Below are 27,376 nucleotides of genomic sequence, written 5' to 3'. Positions count from 1 at the left end.
CTAAAAATGCTACACCATTTCCAAACAACCACAGATAGAACACAAGCAACACATCCTTTAATATCAATGCATCTTGCGATGATTCGATTTCGGGTTGCCATGAATGTTTATCCAGCATGATTTTGCTATTCTTAAAACAGTGATACAAAATACGAGACTCTACTTGTCGTAGAATTCTAAAATAAAATGAAGTTAGTATTATAAGATGGTAATTATATTGGCATGACGATGCAATAATTGGCAGAGTAATACTGGTAATGTTTAGTAGAGATGGATTATTTTCTGATCGCATATTATTCCTAGTCTGTGACAGAAGGCTACGAGTTTAAGGCCTCATGTATTCAATAGCTCTTTGAGAAAGGTTTTCTGATCTCGGAGGAAAGGTTCTGTCACGCGCATGTCATCCGCGTGAACTTGATGGTGTGAGGCTCATTGGTGTGCTATTCTGCACGAGGTACGATTAGATGCTATGAGAACTGAGCCTAACACCATCTAACCATGGACAGGCAGATAAATAGGGAGCTAGGTTTACTTAGAAGACACACTAGCGCTGTGGCGGCGGGTGTCTCAATTTTATCACCAAACCCTAGTAGAGTTCGGGGATAAATTACGGTCGGTAGACGCATGAGAGCACGTGCTACGTATTGCCGTTTGTTAACGGGGATTTAACATGGCTTTGCCTGTATAGGATCCCTTTCGCTTGTAGAAAGGGCCATCTTGCCATTCGACTGGTTTCTAGTTAAGGTCCATTCGCACTGCAGTAAAATCTTACGTTCCAGTCGGTCGCCTCTTCAATTTCTTTTCGGTCTTATTGGTTCAGTCTTAAAACGAGCCATATATATGGTGATTTTTGAACCAAGACGTTTGAATACTAAAATAGCTGAATCCAAAATGAAAAATACTGCCAAAAATCCTAAAACTTTTCATATATCGTCTGCTAAAGCGTAGCTCACTCTACCACCCGTGGGCGTCAGTAAATCATGATGGTTAAAATTATGTGCTAACGAGGTGGTGCCATCTCGACACTAGTTAACGAAACTGAAAATTTTCAAACTATTCCCGCAAATCCTTTATGTAGTCGTTGACACATGTGAACATTCTAATTAAGCGAGCACGAGAACGTAAGATATTAGTCAAGTCAGAATGAGTCATTACAGCCGCAATTTTCGTTAATTGCAATCCGAAGAGTGACACCAAAAAAATTATGGCAGTACTCACCCTTGGTTCAGCAACTCTTTATCACCTGTAGAAAGTGATCTATTGAGTGCCAGAGTTACTACAGATGAACTGAGAGATTCTTGACCAAAATAATACATCTTTGTGTGTATATCTTCGCTCACTTCCAAAGCAAAGTAAGCCGCTATGAACATTATCATCTCATTAATGATGAACACCTTCTTGCCTTCCAATATTTCGTCGAAGACAGTACCGTCGCTCAATATCTCAGTAAAGGTCATAACGCCATTTGTCTCTATAAGCTTTTCCAGCAAGGTCTTAATAACCTTATCATCCAGAGCCTGAAAAACACCATGCTTTATCAAAAGCTTATACCCCCCTCCGCATAATTTTTCTATTCCTGCAACCGCAGCGCGCCTTTGCGGAATTTTCATTTCTTTCCCGCCGAACAGCGTTGCCAGATAAAAATTTTCGACCAAAATTATCGTACGTTCTAAGCGCCTCCAAAATAGAGGTAAAACCTATGCAGGTGTTCCGATTCAACTTGTATTTATACTAAAATCAGTACAGGGGTCCTGAAGGAAATAGATAAAAACATCTCCAAGCGTTTCTCATATTCTGCTTTTGTACTTAAGTGTATTATTACTATGGATAAAAACATGAATAGTTTCATCCTATTTCACCTTTTTTCAACCCCTAGCTAGCCTTTTGTGCCCAGATTAGTTAGATTTCCCGCTAAATTAGAAATTATCGTACGCCGAGCCAGTAAGAGAGCAAGATTGACGAAAAAAAACAATTCTGGTAAAAAAAAATAGATATTTTTATTCGAATTTTGATGGAATATTGTTCTGGTGACGTCAATAACCTTCAAAAAATGTTCCCTAGCTCTCAAATCTCATCTTTTGATCCCTTTTGAAGGGGAAACAATTTTCACCCCCACTTGTACTAAAAAAGGGAGCTTTCGGAAAATTTTCATCACTAGTCACAGTATAAAGCATTGCACAATTCAGGGGAGAAAAACCCCGCCCATCGTTTTTCATAGGGTTTTTCTGGGTTTTATTGTGTTTTTTATCTTTCACACTTGCGTGCATTGTCGAAATTGTCATTCAAAAGTTACTGCTTGATAAAAATGTCTTAAAATGTTTCGTAAAAATAATAAATATTATTAAATAATACTTTTGAAGTTGAAACTATAAATATCATAAACTATCTTTAAAATGAAATTATTCTAGCATTCAAGTTCATCAAAATTTAAGATGTTGAACTGGACTTTTTTTTATTTCGAACTCTGTTGCTCATAGTAACTCCCAATATTATAAATTCATAGCTTCATGCATGAAAAAAACCTTCAGACATTTACATTGCTCCAAAGATTTAGTCTACTGCAAAAGTAATACTTGTCCTTAAACAATTATTGAGTCATCGAGAGCTATAAATAAATAGAGCTTTATCTATGAAGGAATGTCCACATTAAGCCTCTGGCGTTTTTAGAGTTGCACTGAGTCTCTTTGCAATGCAACCAGGGAGCACCGACAGGGAAAACTCCTTAATCCTGCAAACTTTAAATTTAAGAGCTAATAATTTACCTTTTTCTTAATTATCAGGTGTTCATTGGTTGAATCAAGAACTACAGGTTCCATTTTAGGATGTTGCAATAGTTGAGCGAAAGTGTCAATCGTATTGTAACCAGAATCTGTAAACTTGGACTTGCAGTTACTCGTTATGTAAATTGAAACTACGAAAGTAAACAGAAGCCAAAAACAGTAAAGTATCCTAGCAGATTCTCGCGATGTCAACCATTGGCTAGGCATTCCTGATAAAGTGGAATAAAAGAAAATAAGTCGATCGATTAAACAATTTGGATTATCTTAAAAAGTTAATTGTTTACCTTTATTAAGGAAAGGTTTAATGTGCGATGAAAATATCCTTATAAAGGATGATTTGGTTGATGTTTTCTTGAATAGAATACGAAGAATTGCGCAGTGAACGAAGACAACTACAACGACGGTGAAAAATAGAAGAACACAGACCTACGAAATGAAATGAGTTTAATCTTATATACATTTGGTTTATGCACAGATGAAATTATATATATAATAAATTCAAGAGGTATTTGACGTCTTAACCTTATATTGTATCTTGAACGAATTCGCAATGTTCGTAGAAGTGTACTTTTCGGGAGAACACGTAACAATGATGCTCTTGCCAGTTTCAAACCAAGATGAACTCTCATATGAAACAAAGTAGTCGTGGCCAATAGTTACATCGACTGGCATGCATAAAATATCAATTTCCTAGAATGAACCAAAAAGAATGAACGAATAACAAGAGATTATGAAATTTTTTATTTCATGTATACTGCAATGCGACCTTCGACATGTGGCTATAACTTACGAGATTTAACTAAACCTAACACTAGCGAAGCCTAACACAATGGTAAATAAATCGAGTTTAGCATTCGAAGGTTCGTAAATGAAATCTCAAGATTCGTAAGTGAAATCTCAAGATTCGTAAGTGAAATCTCAAGATTCGTAAGTGAAATCTCAAGATTAGTAAGTGAAATCTCAAGATTAGTAAGTGAAATCTCAAGATTAGTAAGTGAAATCTCAAGATTCGTAAGTGAAATCTCAAGATTCGTAAGTGAAATCTCAAGATTCGTAAGTGAAATCTCAAGATTCGTAATGAAATCTCGAGATTTGTAAATTAAATCTCAAGATTTGTAAATGAAGTCTCAAGATTTGTAAATGAAATCTCAATAATTTAAGTTCCAATTACACGGGAGTTCCGCTGCGGTAACAGTTAGTATACGATTTAAAAAAACAGCTACAAATTACCGTTTCAGGGTTCCTGACGTTTCCAAGCTCGATCTCCTTCAACGTGTATGTTCTATTTAGTTGTTTAGAATAAATATTGCCACACTGCTCATACACGCAGCTTGCTGTCTCTAAAATTTGCGTTCCCTACATTTGAAAATGCAAATATTAGAATATTGGTATGTTATACACTATACAGTAATCGAGAATGGTTGATTGCTCGAACCCTCTCATACCTCAAGAATTCCGATTTTTAACACTTCCATTTCCAGGACTAAGATTTAGAAAATTTAACAGGATCGGTATTGAGAATCGAAAAATTAGGTTTAATCAGAAGTAAATGGTAATACTTTAAAACATTTTCGTGTAACACTTCAAAAACATATTAGTGTAACACTTCAAAAACATTAGTGTAACACTTCAAAAACATATTAGTGTAACACTTCGAAAATTTATATTTTAGTGTAACACTTCAAAAACATATTAGTGTAACACTTCAAAAACATTAGTGTAACACTTCAAAAACATATTAGTGTAACACTTCGAAAATTTATATTTTAGTGTAACACTTCAAAAACACATTCGTGTATTACTAAAAATTAAAGTTATAAACTTGGAACTCTTACTTTTTTACATAGTGAAGTGACAATTTTAGAAACGTTAATTGTGATGTGTTATTCAGCCAAAGAAGTTAGGGATTCTTCTGCGAGTCCACTTCATGGATAAAATCTAGTTGTAACTCTAAAGTTTTAACACTAGTATTAAATACACTGTTATATTTGCATTAGCTAAAGTCGATTTTCGATTCTAATTTGCTAGTTTAAGTCGGCGCGTATCGAACTAATGTTATCAAACTATTATTCATTCACTTCCGGACTTTTCAGTCGTGTTTGAAAGTAATTAGGCCTAAGCTCTCCTAATTCGTGTGCTTAAACTTTCGTGCAACAATTGAAAATTAATATACGACTTGGATAATTTTCGTTTAAGCTTCATTAATTAACAAAACACGTTTCACAAAAGGACTGAATATCCGCAGTGGCCAACCTTATTTGTTATGTACGAAAATGCCAAGTGCAATTTTTTTCTTATTTTTTAATATTTTAACGCGGAAAACAATGGGTTAGAACCTTTACTGAATTTATTATTCCAGCTCTTACAGGGTGTGACTCTTTGATGTCGACCAGGACGCCTATATTTTCACGCTTAGCTTTGAGCTTTCTTTCTCCAGGTTTTAAGGGACTAGTGTTTCCTATCTAAGTGATAATATACGCTAGATGGTCTTTGGATCCACCATTATGATATCTGCACTGTTTTTCAAAACAATATTTTTCAACTTTCAAATTTAATGACAAGGATTCTTATGCTTAATTAGGGGCTATTTCATAAGGCTAAAATGCTAAGAGTCTAGAACAGGACATTTTTAACGGGTAGACTAAATGACCCTAGGGTTTGAGAATTCATCTCAACCTTATCTCAGTGTTACTGATATCCACCATACAGTTTGGTAAAATTTTGTAACGAATTTTCACTATGCATAAAGAACAAAAAAACAACCAGCTTCTAAGATATAAATAAGATACCCTTTAATTGCTTGTCAGATAATAGGAGCTTTGATTTTTATCTATCACTATTTCAGCAAAAGTACCTGGCGTTGCCCATCGGGATATTTTTCAGCCCGCCATTTCAAAAGATGGCAGAAAACTGAGTCCCATAGGTCATAAAGCCCGACTGTTGGAGATTAGGAACCAGTTTACAGAATTTTAGAGAAATCGGTTGAAACTTACGAACGTTATTACAATTCTAGCCGCCATTTTTTAAGATGGCGGCGGATTCGAATTTTTTTCTTAGTTCGTAAGCGAATCAATCTGTCTTCTAGTCAGTCAGGAGTCTCAGGTCTTTGACTTATGGTTATAATTAAGGTTTTAAAGATCTTTTGGGTAAATGTGTAAGTCACTCAAGAATTTTAATAGCGCGAAATTAAAGCTATACTAATCGGTCGTATTCAAAAGTTTCGAGAAAAAATAAATGTGATACGAACTTAACTTTGTAGCATTGAAAGCCTTGAAGTTGCAAATTAAAATTTATGGATCCAAAAAGTAAGCCACAATTAGCTTATTGCAGCACCATTTTAACACGTGTTTACAATACTTGTTTACCTTACCACTTGAAGTGGTGATATTTCATAGTAAATTTTTACCAGAATAACCACGATTTTCTACCCTATATCGTCCCAGTTATGGGAAGGTTGAAGCTACTTAAGTGGTTGATAGTGAAAGCAACACCAGGTGTATGCCATATACCAATGTTTATATATCTTTACCATCTGTCTATGTTTGGAACTGAGCTGGTTTCTATGTCCCCGTGGGAAAAGTTGCTAACTTAAAAGGAGAGTGAAAAGGTCCGTCAACGATTTTTCAATCGATTAGTAAAACGTACCAAAACATTTCCGCAATTTGTATAATTTTCCAAAGTTTCAAAAGTTGGCTTCTAATGATGGTTTTTTTATTCAATATAACTATTTTTTTATTGCGGTTGCTGTTTTGAAAAAACTACTGAACTAAATTCCGAACCCTTAATATGTGGTTAAAATTTCACAAAGAGCCTCCCAATATTTTTTTTAACAGAAAATAAAGTTGCTAAGCGTGGTTTTCACTTTCATAATAATGATCACATATTTTGTCGAAAAACGGAAAATTTTCCCATAAGTTACATGGAAAACGTTTTATGTGATAGCCAAACTTTCTCATCGATTTTAAAAAACTATAGGTTCGTTAGGTTAGAAAATTATTTTAAATGAAAGGTTCAACTTTAGATTGGTGCCTTTTGAAGTTTCATTAAAAACAGTTAATTTTTAGTATTACTTTTTGGACTTTCAAGAACATAGTTTGAATTACGTTGTTTTACCCTAAGTATAACCCTGTTGCACTTATGATGTTTTACCACGGATTGAGCGTCTTTAACTAAAAAATTTGTAAAGGAATCAAATTTTTGATCTTTTTTGCAGAATGTGGCTGAGGCTAATACTTTTGCAGCTCTAAAGACCGCAAAAGTAATTATTTCTTTGGTTGCTTTTAATCTCTTATTTATGGAAAATGGGTGCTAACTTTGCATTCTTTTATAGACAATTTGTTAATTACGCACGTATTTGTCGCGTCATAACGTCAGACTTCGAAACCAATAATAATTTAAAAAATTCCATTAAGGGTCATAAATTCAAATAATTTGTTTCAAGCAGTCGCAAACAAATGAAGAGAATGCATAGCGTTTTTATAAAACTATTGTTTCACGTCGTTATCCTTACGAGCGTTGAAAATACACTGGTTTCGGTTAATACCACATACGGAGAAATTGTAGGGCAACTTGTTGAAGTCTCAGTAAGAACTGAAAATTCACTGGAGAAATATTTGGTTCAATCATTTGAGGTACAGTAGCGATGTTGTTGAATTTCAGAGTTTTAAACTGATTTCCTTCTCATTTTAGGGCATACCATTCGCCCAACCACCAACCGGAAATCTTCGGTTCAAAGCTCCAATTGAACCCGAACCATGGGTGATAAAAAGATTGGCTTTGAAACCGTCCAAGCTTTGCGTACAACAACTTCCGATCAACATCAGCCTACCGATTCCTGAATCTGAGGATTGTCTTTATTTAAATGTCTGGACACCCGTACCAGTTCCTAAGAAGGCCACTGTTATGGTTTGGATTTATGGGGGTGCATTTTCTATGGGAACAACCATTCTCTACAACTATAAAAAAATAGCTGCTACTCAAGGAGTTGTTGTCGTATCGATGAACTACAGAGTCAGCTCCTTGGGTTTCTTATATTTTGGTAATGAAGAATGTCCTGGCAATATGGGATTACTAGATCAGAATTTGGCTTTAAAATGGGTTCGGGACAATATCGATCGCTTTGGAGGCGACCCTGAAAAGGTCACCATATTTGGACAAAGCTCGGGTTCAGCATCAGCTGCGTTTCATTTCTTGAACCCCAATTCGGGACATTTGTTCAAAAGAGTGATATTGGAAAGCGGACCCATCGGCACGTGGTCTTTAGATACCAAGAAACTAGCTTTAGAAAGAAGTTTTAAGGTCTCACGAGCAGTAGGTTGCGGAGAAGATCCTAGTAACGTGGAAAGAATCGTCGATTGTCTGAGAAAAGTAGATGCAAAGATTTTCATTGAATTTGCTACACAAGCTGTCGAAGACAATTTAAATTATCGGCCAGTTGAGGATGATGTTTTCATTCGTCGAAACCTTTATGACGTATTGAAGTATCGAAAGAACAAGCAAGTTCTTCTTGGCACAGTGTCCGACGATGGAGCTTTCCTGATCGAACAACTGTTATTGGTCAGAAAGGTGAGGGATAACTATGGCTTCTTACAGAATAGTAAAGGTTTTCAATTTATTGAACGGTTTATTCAGAATAAGGTTGTTTATGGTTCTTTTAACTGCTGCTAAATATGCACGTCAAAAATGTACTTTTATATTTGGAAGGGTGTTTGAATTAATTATTAGTACAAATTGAAAACGAGCAATTATGTTTTCTTAAATTCATAGTCGCCACAATATTATAAAATCTAAATTTCTCTTGGAATCTTTAAGCGGCCATAGACCCTGCGCTAATATACGATTGAATTTAACATCGATGCCACCAGGAATGTTTGGAGTGGGCTTGGAATGGCTAAAGGGGCTCCCGGTGTTCCCTTGATGGTGGAAACATATGGCGAGGCCTTATTTATTTATTTTTCTGAAAAGTGTAGCTCCTCCCCCGTCGTCATCTTAGCCAGGTCCTGAAGGCGGTAAATGTCTAGTCGTTTCAAACTAGGGACCGAGCGGATAGAAGGTGGAGTTAGCAAAAGAATTTTCACTTTTTGTGGCAGCCAATGAAAATATTTAAGCGGGGAATAATCGTATTTCGTCAGTCTATGACGTTGCTAACATAAAATGAGCCACGCCAGATGTTTCCAAGATCATTTCACGCCTATTATGATTTGACCTTAGCTACTCCAACTCCCCTCCATTCATTCCTGATGCCACACAATTTCTAAGTTCAAATGAATTATGACGTCAGGTGCGGCAGTATCTAAACCTCCTACCCTCTAATTCAAAAAGAAAGGGGCATAAATGGCCTATTAAAGGTTCCAAGTCGAAACTATCTTTGTGTTCCTGGTATAAAACAGTTTTCTCTCTTTCAAATTTTCAACCGCGCAATTTGAAGGTCCGACCTGAAGATATCTTTGATGCTTTCATCGAAAAATATTTGGGCAATTTAAGCAATGAAGTTAGGCAATGCGTCAGATACTCTCACGAATCACAGTACACCGCCTCATCAAAATATGCGGAGGAAATTTTAACGACTCGATGCTCCACAACATTCTCGTTCTCATGCGACACGAATGAAATGGCTGATCATTTTGCCGAAGCGGAAATTCCAACGTATATGTACCAATGGACTCACAGACCGAAACTCTCTATTAGTTTACCATGGGTTCGAGCAGACCATACTTCAGAAATTCCATTTTTACTCGGTCTGCAGTATCCATTACTTTTCCTACCAGGGCTTGAACTCTCCGAGAATGAACTTTCAAGAAGATTAATGACTTATTGGGGGAACTTTGCCAAATATGGGTAAGTCATTTGATTTAAATATCTTATAAACTTTACCGAGGATATGGAAACTGGACACATTGCCGATAAAAATCCAAGGCAGGATCTATGTTTGATGTTTCCGTTGTATTAAGTTAGCCGAAATTCCGAAAACACTATTCAAATGCAAAGGAAATGTTATGTGAACGGGTTTTTATGCCAAATTGTACTTTATGCAACACTATGTGGATAATTAATTGGGTATCAACTTATTTTATTACGATAGTTATTCCTATCTCATACTGGGGAACGTTATTGTAAGGATACATACGTTTTGCTCTTCACCAACACTCCATGTAGAATATAATTAATAAAATTGTTTCTAGGGATCCAAATGGTGAGACTGGAACCATACATACTGGTGAAGAGAAACTGAAATTGGATCCTTGGCCAATCTACACATTGGCAAAGAAAGAGCGTCTTGAAATTGGTCTAAATCGTTCTGTTTCAAAACTCGGACCTCTTGACGGAAAACAGTGTTACTTTTGGAAACATATCTTCCCAAATATTTCAAACGCTTCACCGAAAACTGTCTCGAGCGTTTGTAAAACATTAAATTAGGTTTCTAAGTTTCCAAATATATATTTTACAACAATAAATAAAATAGTTTCAAAGGCAATAGTTCTATGATGGTTCTATTTTAACTTAAAATTAGTGGTAAAACCTATTACTTTTTGGCATTTCGATTTAATGGCCATGTGGATGGAAGCTAACAGATGGCAATCCATATTACGGTATTAGTTATTCAAATCCATGGCGTGATAATGCTAGTAAAAATGTTTTACCATATTATTCGTAGCAGTATCCACTTGTGCAATCTGAAAAGAGATGGAAATACGTGGTATTTATTGATGTCCATGAGTATACCAACTTTTATACCTAATTGAAGCAAAGGCAACCAGAAATAACAGAAGTGATACACTGATGTCAATGAAACATTTCTGTAGTGCCAGTATGATATTTACAACGCTAAGTCTGACTTTATCTGTAGCTTCGATGCTAACTTCTGTCTCCTATGAAATCCGTTCAGCTTTTGACTCATTCGTAGTGTTAGAATATCTTGGGCCTTGGGGATCATAACTTTTGTACTAAGAAATTGGTGTTTGAAATCATCTTTGCCTGGTTACTAGCTGTTTTTTTTTTGTTATTTTTCTCTTTGGTTGAAAAACAACTTTTAATATTATCGACGCTTCCTTTGTTTCGTGATCAAACTCATTTACATGCAAAATATTAACTACTTCCTTCTCTTATAGAACCACTAAAAGGAAAATAACGATGTTTTTGGCCGAACCATTAACCTTATGAAACGAAAACGGCATTATGATTTTATGATTTTTTTATCCATTGTTATTTCTATACCAGGATATTTCAATCGTACGTTATCTCGTTGACTTGAACACATCGCAGCAATATGATACCCAATAAAACTTCATGCTTTGGGAGAACATTTAAATTATCTTTTATGCAGGTAAGTTACTAAGTAAATACTTTGCTATAACCGTCTTTAGTAGTCTTATGGATAAGTAAGTTATGATTCAATAAATACTCTACAGTATGAGGCCTTCGTATGAACTAAGTGTTACCATCAATTTTTATCAAATTTAAAACTAATTTCTACAAAAACCATTGTTCTTCAGAATTGACAATAACACTGAGAGTTCTGGCTTCGGCAAACTGGGGGAATATACTTATTGAAACAGATTTTATTTGATCGGTAATAGACATTTCCACTAATTCCAGAAGAAAAGTAAACACTACGGGAACGGGCAGACTTCTTGGGTTGTTTCCCTCGCGCCAAGAAACACCGCTAGAGGCAATGCGAGTTGGCTAGCCTCCCGCGTGTAGTGAATGCGAACTCCATTGCCTCTTGGCGCGAGGGCGCTTCCCTGCAAGAAATTAATTGTATGGTAATTGATGTAAAACTGGGGTTGGAGTGGCTTATTGCTTCTTCAAATACATACCTCCAATAACCAGGCACCTGAGCTGGCACTAACGTTTCCTTGTTTTTTACTTGTATTTCACCGTATTCATGTTAGTAAAGCAGAATTGCTGGCAATAGAATTTTCTCCTGTGCGTTAAATTATTTTCAGTAAATTCTTTTTTGTAAAAATTTAATTCCATGGTTTGGGCCCAGAGCTACTGCGAAAACAATTTGATAATAGAAGATTATCCGATATATGAAGCTAAAACATCGTTGCATTATAGACATGGCTTCTTCACATGAGCAAGGATGACCAACATCGAGTGAAGTTAGAAGGATTTGAGGCAAAACTTCTGGAGAGCCTAGTTTCTACTTTAAACATAACGTAAATGATTCACAATAATGGAATTTGTAAGGACTGTAAAATTTTGTTACAATACATTTTAAAGGTATGACTTATTCGAAATTCCAAATGGTCATTATGGGATTTTGCTACCAAACAACACGTGGACCGGCGTGATTGAAGAATTGTACCAACAGGTTCTTTCTTACTGTATAATTTACAAATTTATAAATTAAGGAAATGAGCTCCTATAGTTATGCTTTTTAAAGGAATTAGAAAATTAAAAAGCGGTTTTTTAAATGCATTGGTGTTCCTTAAAATCGATACAATTGTCTTTTTAAATGCATTGGTGTTCCTTAAAATCGATACAATTGTCTTTTTAAATGCATTGGTGTTCCTTAAAATCGATACAATTGTCTTTTTTAATACAATGGTCCCATAATTAGGCAAACTCTCAAGTTAAAACTGAACATTTAAAGTCTGTCTACATAAACAATAGTTAATTTTCACCTTCAAATTGTCTTTTTCAGAGAACAGATTTTGCATTGTCGTCAATGAGAGACACCTTTGAGAGAAGAAAAGTCGTTGATTTCAGCGACACTTATCTGACAGACACGCTAAATTTCTTTGTTGGCGTTGGTGAACCGGGAAGATCAGAAAAAATATTTTTCACTAGTCCTTTCCAAATTAATGTGAGATAGAAAAATAATTTTATTTTGCGCCATATTATAATTTTCCGCTTTCAATTCAAGACGTGGCTATCAATTTTGGGAATGCTAGTTGTAGTGATAATATTTCTCAATGTTATTCCACTCAAGTTCAGGATGTGTTGGATTAAGAACGAATCCATTACATCACCTCTGACAATTTTGGGAATAGCCCTTGGGCAAGGTAAGCAACTCAATTTTTAGTCTCCGAGTGATGATGACGTTACGGAGAAGTATTACACTGGACGTGTCTGTCTGTCTGTGTGTCACCGCGTTTGCAGTTGGCAAATCGAAGCAAACTTACATGCAATATGCGTTCGCAGTTAGCAATATGGGCTTCTACTCCATTATCATCGTTAGGGTTAAGATGTACGCGGCGATCGGCTAGGGTTACGAGAAACGCCTGGCCTCCCAATGGTAGGGCTTACACCAAAGGTTCACGCAATGGCGGGTTTTCTTATCATTTATTGTGAATCAATCGCCTTATTTTCCTGAAGTTTCCAAAAATTGTTAAAGAGGCATACGCTAGAATTCAAACTTCAACAATAGCTTTGTTTAAAATGATTTTAGGAATAACGTTTCTTAAAATGACTTAACTAGAATTAAGGTAAATGAATGACGATTAAAATAATTAACATCAATTATATTTATTATTAAGAAAAACCTAGTCTTAATTGGGTCACGACTCGGAGAGGTTTATTTTGGTTTCCCAACTTGTCAATCTTGAAATGATTGACACAGTCTTTGTGTCAGTCAGCTCATAAATATTTCTTATCTGGATAGGAGTCAGTGTGACAAAAATTGGAATATATTCTCAATTGATTGTGATTTCTTGGATGTTAACTTGCACAATTTTATCAATTTACTACGGCGTTGAGCTAACAGCATCGACTGAGTTATTTATTCCGAATGTCATTGATACTTTGGATCAAGTTACCGATATTTTAAATTCTGGCTTGGTCAAAATTTCCGTTCCGGGACATAGTGCATCAGTGACTCTAATAAGATCTATGGCAAGTGCAAGTTTAACCATTATTTCGATGGAAAGATGTTGAGTTCTAAAGAACTTCTAATTCTTGTTTTGAACAGGGATAGATTTAATTTTAGAAGTAGGAATGGAGAACGGAACGGTTAGTATTTACTTCAGTCCGACTCATAGCCCAGTAAAGAGCCCCTCCCTCCAATACGTAACTAAAAGTATAAATTATTTTATTGGCTACGTTTTGATGACGTTGCTGACGTCGACGGTGCAAAATACGTAATTCCTTTTTGCCTCTGTTGCTATGATCGCCTCTTCTTTCTTACCCCCCTTCCCGGCCGGGGAAGGAGGTCCGGGACAGGGGCGGACTGGCCATAGGGCCCCAACTGCCACTGGCAGTGGGGCCCCAGTCAATGGGGGCCCTCCTTTTCGGGGTTTGCATATTTCAAAATTGGTCCTTCACTAACTCAAAATAGTTACGTATCCATAAATCGGACATTGGTAAATGGCGTCTCATAAGATAATGTTCATTTAGTAATTTATAAAGCGGAAAGAGATAGTTTTGTAGTCTTATTGTTTTCGACTCTACTTTTATACCTTGGCCTATCCCGCGAGAAATAAAACTTAAAATCGGTTTATATTTTACTTTCATGCTTAGTGAGCAAAGGGGAAAATAAGGGACTAAGAGATCATTAAGAGAAGGCTCAAGTTATGATGATTTTCACAACCATTACCCACTAGAATTAACCAAGGTCGAGGCCCGGCCCTCATATGAGCGGTTCCCGTATGAGCGGATTCCAAACTAGCGGTTCCCTAAATAGCGGTCCTCATAACAGCGGTTTCCTAAATAGCAGTTTTCCCGAAATGACAGTTTACCCGTTACAGCAGTTACAGTTGTTCTCGTAAACGCGGCGTACCGTCACAGCAGTTCTCAAAAGAGCAGAGAAACGGGGATGCGAAAAACTATAGTTATTTATTATGGTGTAGGCTGGGTTATATGAACTCAAATAGAACTAGGTTAGATACGGAAAATTTGGTTGGGTTAAAGTTGATTATTTGAACTCAATAGTATTAGGTTAGGTCAGGTTGGGTTGGGTTGGGATTTTAAGGGTTTTTTTCGTTTGTTTTGAGTTAGGTTAGTTATATTTTGGAAATAGTGTAACAATGTTACGCCTTTTTCCAAAATATTGTTGTTTATCTTCATTGACTTTCCAATTAATAATATGCCTTTTCCAAAAAATTAGGTCACTTTACCAATATTAGGCCTTTACCAAAATATTTTTGTTTTTCTTCATTGACTTCCCAAATTCTACAGGGCCGGTAGGCCCTTGTAGATATGACATGACACCCTTCCGTAATGTTATAATAATATGCCTTTTCCAAAAAAATGTCACATTACCAATGTTACGCCTTTTCAAAAATATTGTGTTTATCTTCATTGACTTCCCAAAAAACAATATGCCTTTTTAAAAAAATTAGGTCACATTACTGATTAAATGATCACTGAATAAACTAACATAAAAACCAACGAACATAACTGTATTGTTAAGAAATGCTCAAAACTCAAGACAAAAACTGCTATTTCCCAAAATAGCAGCCGCCATTTCTAAAACAGCAGCTGCTATTTCTTGAAGAGCAGTTTTGATTAACGCCGCTGTTTTTTTGAAATCGCGGTTGCTATTTCGAGAACTGCTCTTCCGAGAATTGCTGATATGAGTTACACCCCCCGAGAGGTACAGGTCCCGGGAAAATGGACCAAATTGCCCCCCTCTCTCGACGGCCCAGAAGATGTTCAAGCTTTTCCGTGGCCTATCGCGAGAGAAACAAAACTTTAACCTCCGTTTATATTTTACTTTCATGCTTAGTGAGAAAAGGGGAAAACAAGGAACTGAGAGCACATTAAGAGAAGGCTAAAGTTTAAAAACTACTACTCTTCATCACTTTTTGAATTTTACTGTTTAAGCTCTAGTTAAAGATAAATTTATTTTTAAGTTTTATATTTATATTTTTACAACCATTATCCACTAGAATTAACCAAGGTCGAGGACCGGCCGGGCCTTCGAGAGGTACGGGCCCGGGAAAAAGGATCAAACTGCCCCCCTCTCTCGACGGCCCCGTGCATTATAACGACATACTCCCCTCTCATTTTAGGGATCGGCTTGGGGGGCCCTTTTTAAAACGGTGGCAGATGGCTGTGTAGCTTGCCAGTCCGCCCCTGGCGCGCCGAGATTACTCTGTTCTCCATTCCTACTTCTATAATTAAATCTATCCCTGTTTTGAATAATGCATTATACGATTTCAGCCTGATTCACCATACGGCAAAATATTTCGGGAGAATTTAGCATTCGAGCCCCAGGATTGGTTGCAAGTTCAAAACGGTTTGAGGATTACAATTGACTCGCGTGAGGGCGTTCCAATGAAGTTACTTAAGATGAACGTGTCGAAAACGAAGATTCACACGGTTACAGAATCGCTATGCCCACTGAAATTTGCAATCCCTCTCAGAAAAAATTTCACATGCCGACCAGCATTCAATTGGGTGTAAGCAGAGAGAATTTATAATAGGGAGTAGAAACTGAGGAATATTATGTCGCTCAAAAATCACGTGATCAACAAAACTGGCCAGGTCTATTTCCGGTACTATTTTTTGTGGCCCCTCCCTCTAAGGTGGGTCTAGGGGAGATGGACACTACCGTTTTAGGGAAAGGGAAACATCTGACTTAAAATAACTCCAAATGGCGCCAGTCGCACTCGAAATCGCGAACCCTTATTGGGTAATTGTACAACCAACAGTGATTGAGGGCAAACTTTAAAATTAAAGGAGTGTCATGTGACCGGAAATTTACCTGGCCAGTTTAAGCGTCGCAGCCTACTTGTTTGAGCTACATTGTATTTAGCACTGTCAAGGGCAAGAGTTTCCACTCCCTATCATAAATTCTCTCTGGTCTAAGAATGATAATTATAATCTGAATGTAATTTCCTCTCGAGTCTTGATGATGGTGAACTATATTGAACTGGATTTCCAGGATCATGGCTTTGAGAGAAGCTGGTTGCTTTCAAAGATGGCAAGACGAGCATAATTGGCCAGTAAAATTTCAAGGAATGGAAGATTTCAAGGAAACAAAGCCCCTCTACATTTCATTGGATGATTTATACAGTACCTTCGTTCTTCTATTTGCAGGATTAATTATACCAGTTTGCTGCGTGGTATTGGAAATAATACGAAAATTTTAATTTTTTCATTTCAATGATAACCTTAACTACTATAGAAATTTTAGATTTTACGTTACTATGATGTTTTTGTTCTTCATTGGAAAAGCTTCTTTCGAAAGTTTTAGCCCTTTGCTACTTCCCGCGGAATTAATATTAAAATCACCACGGTTAAATTAAAAGCATTTTATTTAAAATGATTTAAAACCGTTGGTTTAACAAGATGAACTGTCCGAGTTAGAATTTTAGCGAAAAGTGTTTTGTATTAGAAGAGTCTTCTTATCTCCAGGCGGGATAGGGGCGTTTTGTTTAATTAAGGTTTTTAAAGATAAAGAGCGTTATATAGTATTAGGTCAGTTACTTTTTTGGCCTACATTACAATACTTTAATTTTAATCCTAATTTAACTACTACTGTTTTTGACACAATTTGCTGCCACACTGCAATTGAAGTTTAAAATTTTTGGAGTTTTTCTTGACTTGAATGTAAAATGGATGTTTAACATCCTAAGTGCAAAATTATAGATGATATAATATTGAATTGCTATGTAAATAATCTGTTTGCCAATGATTTTATATCAAACTTACTTGTTTCATGTTGTTGTCCCATGTTTCACGATGTGTTTTTAAAAATTACCACAATAAAACTCTACAAATAATTTTCGAGTAGTTCAAACTAGATTTGGGTGGGGCTTAGCGAAAGGCGATAGTCACGTTTCGGAAATTGAAAACGTGTTGGGGAAACGCAGACGATAACTTTTGTTTTGGGATGGTAAACGTGGCTTATATGACTTTGTTGGCGAGTTCTTTCACGAATTTATGATTATTTCAAAGTATTGTAAAAGTATTTTGCTACAAATTAATTAATAAACATTACTTAGTTTAGTGGCCTAGATAAATGCTGCGTCATGCGACAAGATATACGGTGGTGCATTTACCATTAGTACTACGAAGCTTCAACTTCTAAAGACTAAAGTCTACCCGGTGAACTGCCAGCATATTTTTGCAGCTCTAAAGACCGCAGGAGTAAACATTCTTGTTGTTACTTTTCATATCTAGTTTATCGAAAACGGGTGCTAACTTTGTACTTTGTTTTGCAATTTGTCGAGTTGTAACCTCAGACTTCGAAACCAATAATAATAATAATAATAAAATTATTCCATAAAGTGTCATAATTTCAAGTAATTTGTTTGAAGCAGTCGCACCTAGAAATGGAGAGACTACGAAGCCGTTCTATAACATTTTTGTTTCTCATAGTTTTGCTTACGAGCGTTGACACTACATTGGTTTCTGTTGTGACCACATACGGAGAAATTGTAGGGCAGCTTGTTGAAGTCTCAGTAAGAAACGGAAAATCATTGGAGAGATATTTGGTTCAATCATTTGAGGTACAATAGCGAATGATAAACATCGTCCATTTTGTTGAATTTCAGAGTTTGAAACTTTAAACCTAAGAGAAGGTTACTTCTAAACAGCAAAATAAAGCCACTTTTTAAAATATATTACAATAACGTAATTTAGGGAGGCTCCATTAAAATACCACATTTTGACAAAATTATTAACAGATGCTGAGACAAAATAGAGTTAGATACGATAACAAATAAGTCAGGGCTTTGTAGCCTGACATGCGTTTTTGCACTTACTACGTAGTTTACTTCTCATTTTAGGGTATACCATACGCTAAACCACCAACCGGAAATCTTCGGTTCAAACCTCCAGTTGAACCCAAACCATGGGTGATAAGGAGATTTGCGTTGAAACCGTCCAAGCTTTGCATGCAACAACTTCTGATCAATATCAGCCTACCGATTCCTGAGTCTGAGGATTGTCTTTATTTAAATGTCTGGACCCCAGTACCAGTTCCAAAGAAGGCCGCTGTTATGGTTTGGATATACGGGGGTGGTTTTACTACGGGAACAACCATTATCTACAACTTCAACAAATTTGTTGCTACTCAAGGAGTTGTTGTCGTGTCGATGAACTACCGACTCAGCTCCTTGGGTTTCTTATACTTTGGTAATGAAGAATGTCCTGGTAATATGGGATTGCTAGATCAGAGTATGGCTTTAAGATGGGTTCGTGACAACATCGATCGATTCGGAGGTGACCCTGAAAAGGTCACCATATTTGGACAGAGCGCGGGTTCAACTTCGGCTGCGTTTCATTTCTTGAATCCCACTTCGGGACATTATTTCAAAAGAGTGATATTGGAAAGCGGAGCAATGGGCAAATGGGCTTTCGATTCCCAGAAACTAGCTTTAGAAAGAAGTTTTAAGGTCTCACGAGCAGTAGGTTGCGGAGAAGATCCTAGTAACGTGGAAAGAATCGTCGAGTGCCTGAGAAACGTAGATGCAAAGACTCTCATCGAAGCATCGGCTACACAGGGTAACGGTGACATTGTAAATCATCGGCCTGTTGAGGATGATGCTTTCATTCGTCGAGACCGTTATGACGTATTGAAGCATCGAAAGAATAAAGAAGTTCTTGTTGGTTCAATGTCTGACGATGGAGCTGCGCTGACCGAAGATCTGTTATTACTCAAAAAGGTGATTGATTACTTCAAATAAATTATGTATGACGGTTTCTACACCTTCTCCCCTTTGATTCAAAGCCAGAAAATGGTCTGTTAAAGATTCCAAGTAGAAAAATTATGATAAAATCTATTTTCTCTCAATGAAATCTTTAATTTGAAGGTTCGACCTGAGGATGTCTTTGATACTTTCATCGAAATATATGTGGGCAATTTAAGGGATGAAGTGAAGCAATGCATCAGATACTATCACAAATCCCAGTATAACGCGCCATCAAAATATGCGGAAGAAATTTTAACTACTCTATGCTCCACAACATACTTGTTCTCATGCGACATAAATGAAATGGCTGATCATCTTGCCGAAGAGGAAATTCCAACTTATTTATACCAATGGACTCACAGACCAAAACTGTCTATTAGTCTTCCATGGGTTCGAGCTGATCACGCCTCAGAAATTCCATTTTTACTCGGTCTGCAGTCTCTTTTATTTTCCCTACCCGGAGTTGAACCCTCAGAGAATGAACTTTCAAGAAGATTAATGACTTATTGGGGGAACTTTGCCAAATTTGGGTAAGTCTTTTAATTTAAAGACCTTTGCAAAGGATATGGACAATGGGGGCTCTGCCAATAAAAATCCGAGGTTCAGATAGGGTAGAATTCTATTATTTGAAAAAGAACCGTTGGATGTGCTCAAATCCAAATCAAATGCGAACTGGTTTTTATGCCAAATTGTACTTTTTCCACAACTTCAAATAATACACTTATATTCTTAGCTTAAACTTCGGAACTTTAGACAAACGATAAGTAGATTTTGCTGTTCACCAACGCTCATTATAGAGTCTAATCAATAAAATTGATTCTAGGGATCCAAATGGTGAGACTGGAAGCATACATACTGGTGAAGAAAAACTAAAATTGGATCCTTGGCCAATCTACACATTGGCAAAGAAAGAGCGTCTTGATATTGGTCTACATCGTTCTGTTTCGAAGCTCGGACCCCTCGACGGTAGACAGTGTTACTTTTGGAAACATATTTTCCCTAATATTACAAACACGTCAGAAAAAAATGTCGTGAGCGTTTGTAAAAAAATTTAGTTTTCTGTTTCCAAATAAATATTTTAACACAGTAAATGAAATAGATTATATAAGATTTCTATTTTAATGTAAAAATATTATGCTCTAATTATACCACAACTTTGATAACTGTTTAAAAGTAAACGCAAATGTTATTAGAATAATTTTTCATTCTAAAGCGAATTAACTCAACTAGTTTGAACTCTTCCTGCTGCCTTTAAAGATACTGTAATCAGAAACTTGATACTTCCAGATGTTTTAATGAGAACGTAAACATGGCCAGCTTAGTGTAATCACTAACAATGGTTATGAGTTTCTTGTGAGTTATCGAATCTAAAAGCTTATCAGTTTTTTGATAGAGTGGATTTTCCATATTTGAGACAATCTTAGGTATAAATCGAATCTATATATTACTAACTCGCGAGCGTTCAGATGGAAAGCAAGTTGTAACAACTTATAGATAAAATGTTTGCTCTGTGGCAAAGGGTTTTCTCAATCCTTGTATTTCTAGGGTCCCTAGGGTTAATAGAAATAACTAGAGCTGATGGTGAAACTATTTCGGTTATTACTACATACGGAGAAATTGTAGGACAAAAACTGAAAGTAACGATTGTAAATGAAAATTCAATGGAAGATGTTTACGTTCAAGCATTTGAGGTAAGAATACAATTAATGGCAATTTCCAAGGAGAATACACCCTCTTACTTTTTGGAGGGGTTTTTTGCTTGAAAGGTGGATGCGAAATGAAAATTAAGCTGTAACGGTTTTAGATTGGAAAATAGAATTTTTTTTTGAGTTTGAAAAAAAAAGTGGGAAATATGTTTAAGTTTTAACAAAATAGAGCATAAAATCCATTAAAAACGAAATCTAACAAAACCAAGAGTCAACCCCATGTAATTCAATTGTACGCCTAATATAGAGATGTGCCAAATCGTAATTTGATAATGTTAATGAGGCCTAACCAGTAAATTAATGTGGCAAATTACCAAACAGGTTCCAAATTTTGGCAAGAGAGGGAGGTACTCTCTTAGAAAATCACCCAATTGCTTAAACAAACGGTGATGTATTCAACAGATTTCGTTTAATTTTTAAGGGTATACCATTTGCCCAACCTCCTATTGGAAAACTTCGTTTCAAGGCACCAATTGAACCTGAACCTTGGGTGGAGAAGCGAATGGCCTTAAAACAATCCAGCGGTTGTATGCAGTACCTTCCTGGCATCTCCAACATATCAAACCCTCCTGGTAACTACACGGAGGATTGTCTTTACTTAAATGTCTGGGTTCCTCAACCTGTCCCTAAGAAAGCCGCTGTCATGGTTGTTATATACGGTGGAGGGTTTGCCATTGGCGCAACCAATTTGGATGACTTTAGTAGATTCGCAGCTACGCAAAACGTCATTGTAGTATCCATGAACTACAGAGTTAGTACATTAGGATTCCTTTACTTCGGAAACGAGGAATGTCCGGGCAACATGGGATTGCTTGATCAGGACCTGGCTTTGAAATGGGTTCAGAAGAACATCGACCGTTTCGGAGGTGACCCCGAGATGGTCACTGTATTTGGACAAAGCGCGGGTTCAGCATGCACGGGGTTTCATTTATTAAATCCCAACTCGCAACACTTGTTCAGAAGAGCCATATTAGAGAGCGGTCCTCCTACTGGATATTGGGCTTCTCATAGCAAAAGGGAAGCTTGGGATAACAGCGTCACAGTTGCCGAAGTAGTTGGATGCGGACAAGAATTGACAAATGTTCAAGCAACAATTGAATGCCTTAGAAAAGTTGACGCAGGGTTTTTAGTAGAAACATCGGCTAAGTTAGGGGAAGAAAGATATTTAATTCATCGACCAGTTGTGGATGGGAAATTCATTTTGGAAAATTTTGACGAAGCAGTTAAGGGTGTGAAGAACAAGGAAGTACTACTTGGCGTAACAGACGCTGACAGAATATCCGTTGTTATCAATTTGCTAACGAGAGAAAAAGTGAGTAGTTGAAGTATATACTATATTCAATACAATTAAGCATTGTTTAGGCTGAACACCTTGAAACCTTTTTCAATCGTTTTGGAAATGAGTAAGGTCTCTTATGAGAAGATGCTATTATTTTTAAAAATGAGTTAGTCCTTTCGAAAACGGTTCAAAACGGTTTCAAATCGACCCTCGGATGCATTGAAGCGATGAATTTGGACTACCACAACGTTTCAATGGTTTAATTAAAATAATGGAAATTGTCAAAAATTTACCATGTTAATATCCCGGGGACGTTTGTAAAAATACCAGCTCGTTAGAAACTTCTTTAAAATATCTCACTAAAATCTCGAAATAAAAAACTCTAAAATATAAATATCATCTTCTAAATCTTTAAATCTCATTCCAAATCTCAAAATCTCATTCCAAATCTCAAAATCTCATTCCAAATCTCAAAATCTCATTCCAAATCACAAAAGCACACTCCTAATCTCAAAATCACATTCCAAATCTCAAAATCACATTCCAAATCTCAAAAGCACACTCCAAATCTCAAAATTGCACTCCAAATCTCAAAATCGCATTCCAAATCTCAAAATCGCATTCCAAATCTCAAAATCGCATTTCAAATCTCAAAATCTCATTCCAATTCTCAAAATCTCATTCCAAATCTCAAAATCTCATTCCAAATCTCAAAATCTCATTCCAAATCTCAAAATCTCATTCCAAATCTCAAAATCTCATTCCAAACCTCAAAATCTCATTCCAAACCTCAAAATCTCATTCCAAATCTCAAAATCTCATTCCAAATCTCAAAATCTCATTCCAAATCTCAAAATCTCATTCCAAATCACAAAAGCACACTCCTAATCTCAAAATCACATTCCAAATCTCAAAATCACATTCCAAATCTCAAAAGCACACTCCAAATCTCAAAATTGCACTCCAAATCTCAAAATCGCATTCCAAATGTCAAAATCGCATTCCAAATCTCAAAATCGCATTTCAAATCTCAAAATCTCATTCCAATTCTCAAAATCTCATTCCAATTCTCAAAATCTCATTCTAAATCTCAAAATCTCATTCCAAATCTCAAAATCTCATTCCAAATCTCAAAATCTCATTCCAAATCTCAAAATCTCATTCCAAATCTCAAAATCTCATTCCAAATCTCAAAATCTCATTCCAAATCTCAAAATCTCATTCCAAATCTCAAAATATCATTCCAAATCTCAAAATATCATTCCAAATCTCAAAATATCATTCCAAATCTCAAAATATCATTCCAAATCTCAAAATATCATTCCAAAGCTCAAAATATCATTCCAAATCTCAAAATCTCGAACAAGATGAGAAGATTATTAAAATATTAGTAAAAATACCAAACCTTTTCGAAATGTCGAAATCTCAAAATCCCATACACTAAAATGCCGAACGTCTGACCCCTCGAAATATCACTTGATAACACTAGTGCCGCTGCGATAAAAAATAATGATAGCTAATTTAATTTATTTTTAATATCAGGTTCCACCGAAAGATTTATTTGACGCTTACATCAAAAAGAATATTGGAGATATAAGCGACGATGTTATAAAATCTATTAAATTCTATTACAAAGACCATTGCGGCAATATCAAGTCAAACTTCGTAGAAGAAACCATAACAACTCGACTCGCCACAGATCGCTTTTTCACGTGCGAGACAAATGAAATGGCCGATCATTTAGCGAAAGCGGGGATTAAAACGTACTTGCACGAATGGACCCATAAACCCTTCAATTCTAAGCTTCCAGAATGGGCTGGAGCGGAACATGGAGCCCAAGCTCCATTCTTACTCGGTATTGAACCAATTGATTTAAAATCACCAGAGACGAAGCTCTCCAGTATTTTTATGTCTTATTTGGGAAGTTTCGCTAAACACGGGTAAGTAGAATAAACGTTGAAACAAGTCACTCTTGTTTTTGGACATTGTACTTCAGTTTACATACTCCTGCTAAACGTTTGCCTATTCGTACCTATTATTCAGTGTTCTAACTTCTACGTGATTTGCACTTTACACATTTTAACGACCACGCTTACTCTATACCCGGATTTTGCAAAATGACGTCAACTCACTTCGACACCCTGACCAAATGCCCTGACCTGGTCAAAGCATAAAAGAAGAAACGGGGGTATGAGATAAATTCTACAGGGCCGGCAGGCCCTTGTAGATTTGATTAATTGACACCGTTTTGTAACGCTAAACAAAAATTCACATGCTTTTACTAAATATATTGTGTCAAGTAGAAGACCTCTCTTGCTGGATTAACAATTTTTGAAAGGCCTAAGGACACACTTCAATAACAAATTCAATGTTAAATTTAAATGGGAAACGTGCCACTTTTTTACAATGAATTATAAAGTATTATTGTTCAATATGTCTATAATTAAGAAAAAAAACTTGACCGACTGATTATCCACGCCTAGGCTTAACAGTATTACCCAGAAGTTTGAAAATATTTAGGGAAAAATATCCTATAGACGGGCTTTATGGATTTTCGGGTTCGATTTGCAGTAACTTTTTAAAGAAATATAATGTTCCGACGGGCTTATGGGCAACGCCGGGTGCCTTTGCTGCTAGTCACTTTTAAATCTTAAAGCTTAACTATCACTTTAAATTCAGAGTACATTTGACAAAATAAATATTTTTCTCTTTTGTTTTTAGGGATCCAAACGTAGAAACTACACCCAGTGAGAACCGGGATCGTTGGCCAGTTTACACAACAGAAAAGAAAGCACTTTTGGACATTGGTTTATATCAGTCTAAACTACAATTTGGAGCCCTGCAAGATGATCAGTGCCATTTTTGGAAACATGTCTTTCCACTGATCTCAGCGAAAAGTCGATCATTAAGAGGCCAGGCTTAAAGGTTTAATTGCTGTAGAGTTAAGGTAGATAAAATTTGTTATATTAATTTGATATAAATTAATTGTGATAAGATTATTAAATTATGTATCATATTCTTCAATCATTTAAATCTTACGCCTCTAAATGTGTAAATCCCAGTTTTAAATGTGTCACTAAATTCATGATTAAGTTTAATACTACAAGATCCTAAATGTCATGAAAGGAAAGATAAGACAAACCATGTTGAAACTCTCTTAAAGAGACAGTAACATGTTTCTAAACTATATCCTCATTATAAGATGAGGTTTAATTTAAATATTTTGGAAGATATTTAAATTTATCAGCAAAATCCCAAACGGGTTAGGAAATTAGGTGTTACCAATTAAGTTCGGTAATGCAATGGAAGAAATCATTAACTATACGGTGATTTAACTTCGAGGAATGATCGACGTACGCGGTAAACCTTCTGTCTGATTTTCTTCTCTGGAGTAGCTTGTCTGCTAAATTTACTATAGCGCTCCAGTAATAAGACGCAAGAAGAAATTACCAAACCGGATACAAGCAATATTGATGTGCTGCGTAAATCACTAATTTTAATGTAAAGCGGAGGTTCCCAAGTTTCATCTTTCATTCGTTGCAACATAATTGTCAACATCACCTCCTCCATCCATTGTTTTAGGATACCAGTCTCTCGAAGTGTAACTATGCTGAATTTTTAGAAGGACAAATATTCTTTAAGTTCTCTGTGGTCTACACAAGGCAAGTAACAGAAACTAAAACTTACACATAATTAATGGAACGTTGACACGTGAGGTTTTTTCTGAATGCTATTGCTTTACACATGGTGCAAAACGGCTCTTTCACTGGTCTTATGGTGGATTCTGTAAAGCCATTATTTTTCAAGCTAATAGGCATATTCTGAAGGCCCTCAATAAGTGTAATTTGACGTTCCTCAACTTCTTGGTAATCTCTTTTCAAATCGGTAGGTCGGCTAAGAATCGCTTGACGAAAAATGTCGCCATACGGTAACGCGGGCTGAAAAGAATTTTGAATTCAGGTTTTAATTGAAAATGTTGGGTAATTAACTGAGTAAAGTATCCAAGTTGGAAGTCCATGAATTTGGGGGCTAGGGTAACAGATTGACCAAACCTTTAACACGAAAGGCAGTTTAGCTATGATCCTACCAAGGGTCGTCGAAAGGGATAGTGCATATTGACAACCATGAATTCAACATCCTAGCTTCCGGTTTACATAAAGCTACGCTATGGGTTCCCATATCGTACCTTCCAAAAGGCAACTCGCTTAGGCGCCCCTCAAGAGGAAGGAAAAAATATTCATGTATATATTCAACACTGCGAGTGAGGCTTATGTTCGAATTTTCTCTCTGCCCATGGGAAAATTTTAAAAGACCACTGAGAAGTCTTCGGAAAGCGTTAGGACTACTTCCAAACCTAACTACTTGCGACTTACTTTACAGCGACGCCACATCCCCTGATGTAACCTACATTTGGAGGCCAATTATAAGGCTAATTCCATAATGTGTACTGTTAAGTAGCTATGTCTGAGTGGGATCTATAAGCACTAGTCTGTCCCCTGCAGCCTATAATCCGTTTTATAACAACTTAGTATTAAAGTATATGAGACATTAACGCCTGATTTAACTTGCCGTGCCAAGGCTTCAGCTACCAACGCTCTCATCTGTAGATCTAAACTGCTAATTGTGTGCGTCATACAAAAACCCACCCTCCCACAAATAGTAAAGTCTCTAGGCGTTGAAACCTCGGTTTTAACTTGAGAGTTTGCTTAATTAATCGATCATTCTATTAGATATAAGAACAATCGTTTCCATTTTCGTGTCCGTATTTTTTTAACATTACTTAGATGATTTGTAAATTACCACGGGAACTGTATTATTTTACATTAAAAACAGGCTTAAATTTCTTACTAAGGTATTTACCATTGTTTCGATCACATTTATTAGAGAAAAGTGTTCAGGAATGAAGAATTTCATTGATCCTGATTTGAACAGAACTGCTAACTCTTCTAGGGTATCTGTGCAGTGTCTCGTAGATACACCTGTAGAAACTGTAAGAGCGCCACCATAGGATGTAGTTAAAAATGT

General features: G+C 36.3%; 3 protein-coding genes across 3 annotated transcripts; 2 read left to right on the top strand and 1 right to left on the bottom strand.

Annotated features, from left to right (window-relative positions):
• The first annotated feature begins 7,234 nt into the window (after window positions 1-7,234).
• Window positions 7,235-13,701, top strand: LOC149678598 (acetylcholinesterase-like). The gene is made up of 10 exons (XM_089835897.1): window positions 7,235-7,363; window positions 7,470-8,345; window positions 9,061-9,617; window positions 9,962-10,175; window positions 11,841-11,941; window positions 12,006-12,096; window positions 12,430-12,591; window positions 12,652-12,790; window positions 13,390-13,619; window positions 13,696-13,701. The coding sequence occupies exons 1-10, from the start codon at window positions 7,235-7,237 to the stop codon at window positions 13,699-13,701; spliced, it is 2,505 nt and encodes an 834-aa protein (XP_089692023.1).
• A 2,914-nt stretch (window positions 13,702-16,615) lies between these two features.
• On the top strand, window positions 16,616-19,360 carry LOC149678597 (acetylcholinesterase-like). Its single transcript, XM_089835896.1, has 2 exons — window positions 16,616-16,792; window positions 18,461-19,360. Exons 1-2 carry the CDS (start codon window positions 16,616-16,618, stop codon window positions 19,358-19,360), a joined length of 1,077 nt encoding a protein of 358 aa, XP_089692022.1.
• Window positions 19,361-25,582: 6,222 nt separating this feature from the next.
• Window positions 25,583-26,529, bottom strand: LOC149678596 (uncharacterized). The gene is made up of 2 exons (XM_089837187.1): window positions 26,039-26,529; window positions 25,583-25,961 (listed from the first exon to the last, which is right to left on the bottom strand). The coding sequence occupies exons 1-2, from the start codon at window positions 26,167-26,169 to the stop codon at window positions 25,667-25,669; spliced, it is 426 nt and encodes a 141-aa protein (XP_089693313.1). The 5' UTR covers window positions 26,170-26,529; the 3' UTR covers window positions 25,583-25,666.
• Window positions 26,530-27,376: the final 847 nt, after the last annotated feature.

Source organism: Phalangium opilio, unplaced genomic scaffold (assembly GCF_054372755.1).
Source record: "Phalangium opilio isolate 3A_F unplaced genomic scaffold, DU_Popi_V2 ptg000042l_1, whole genome shotgun sequence".
Lineage (NCBI taxonomy): Eukaryota > Metazoa > Arthropoda > Arachnida > Opiliones > Phalangiidae > Phalangium > Phalangium opilio.
The sequence above is the reverse complement of the archived record's forward strand: the minus strand, read 5'-3'. Positions and strand labels throughout refer to the sequence as shown.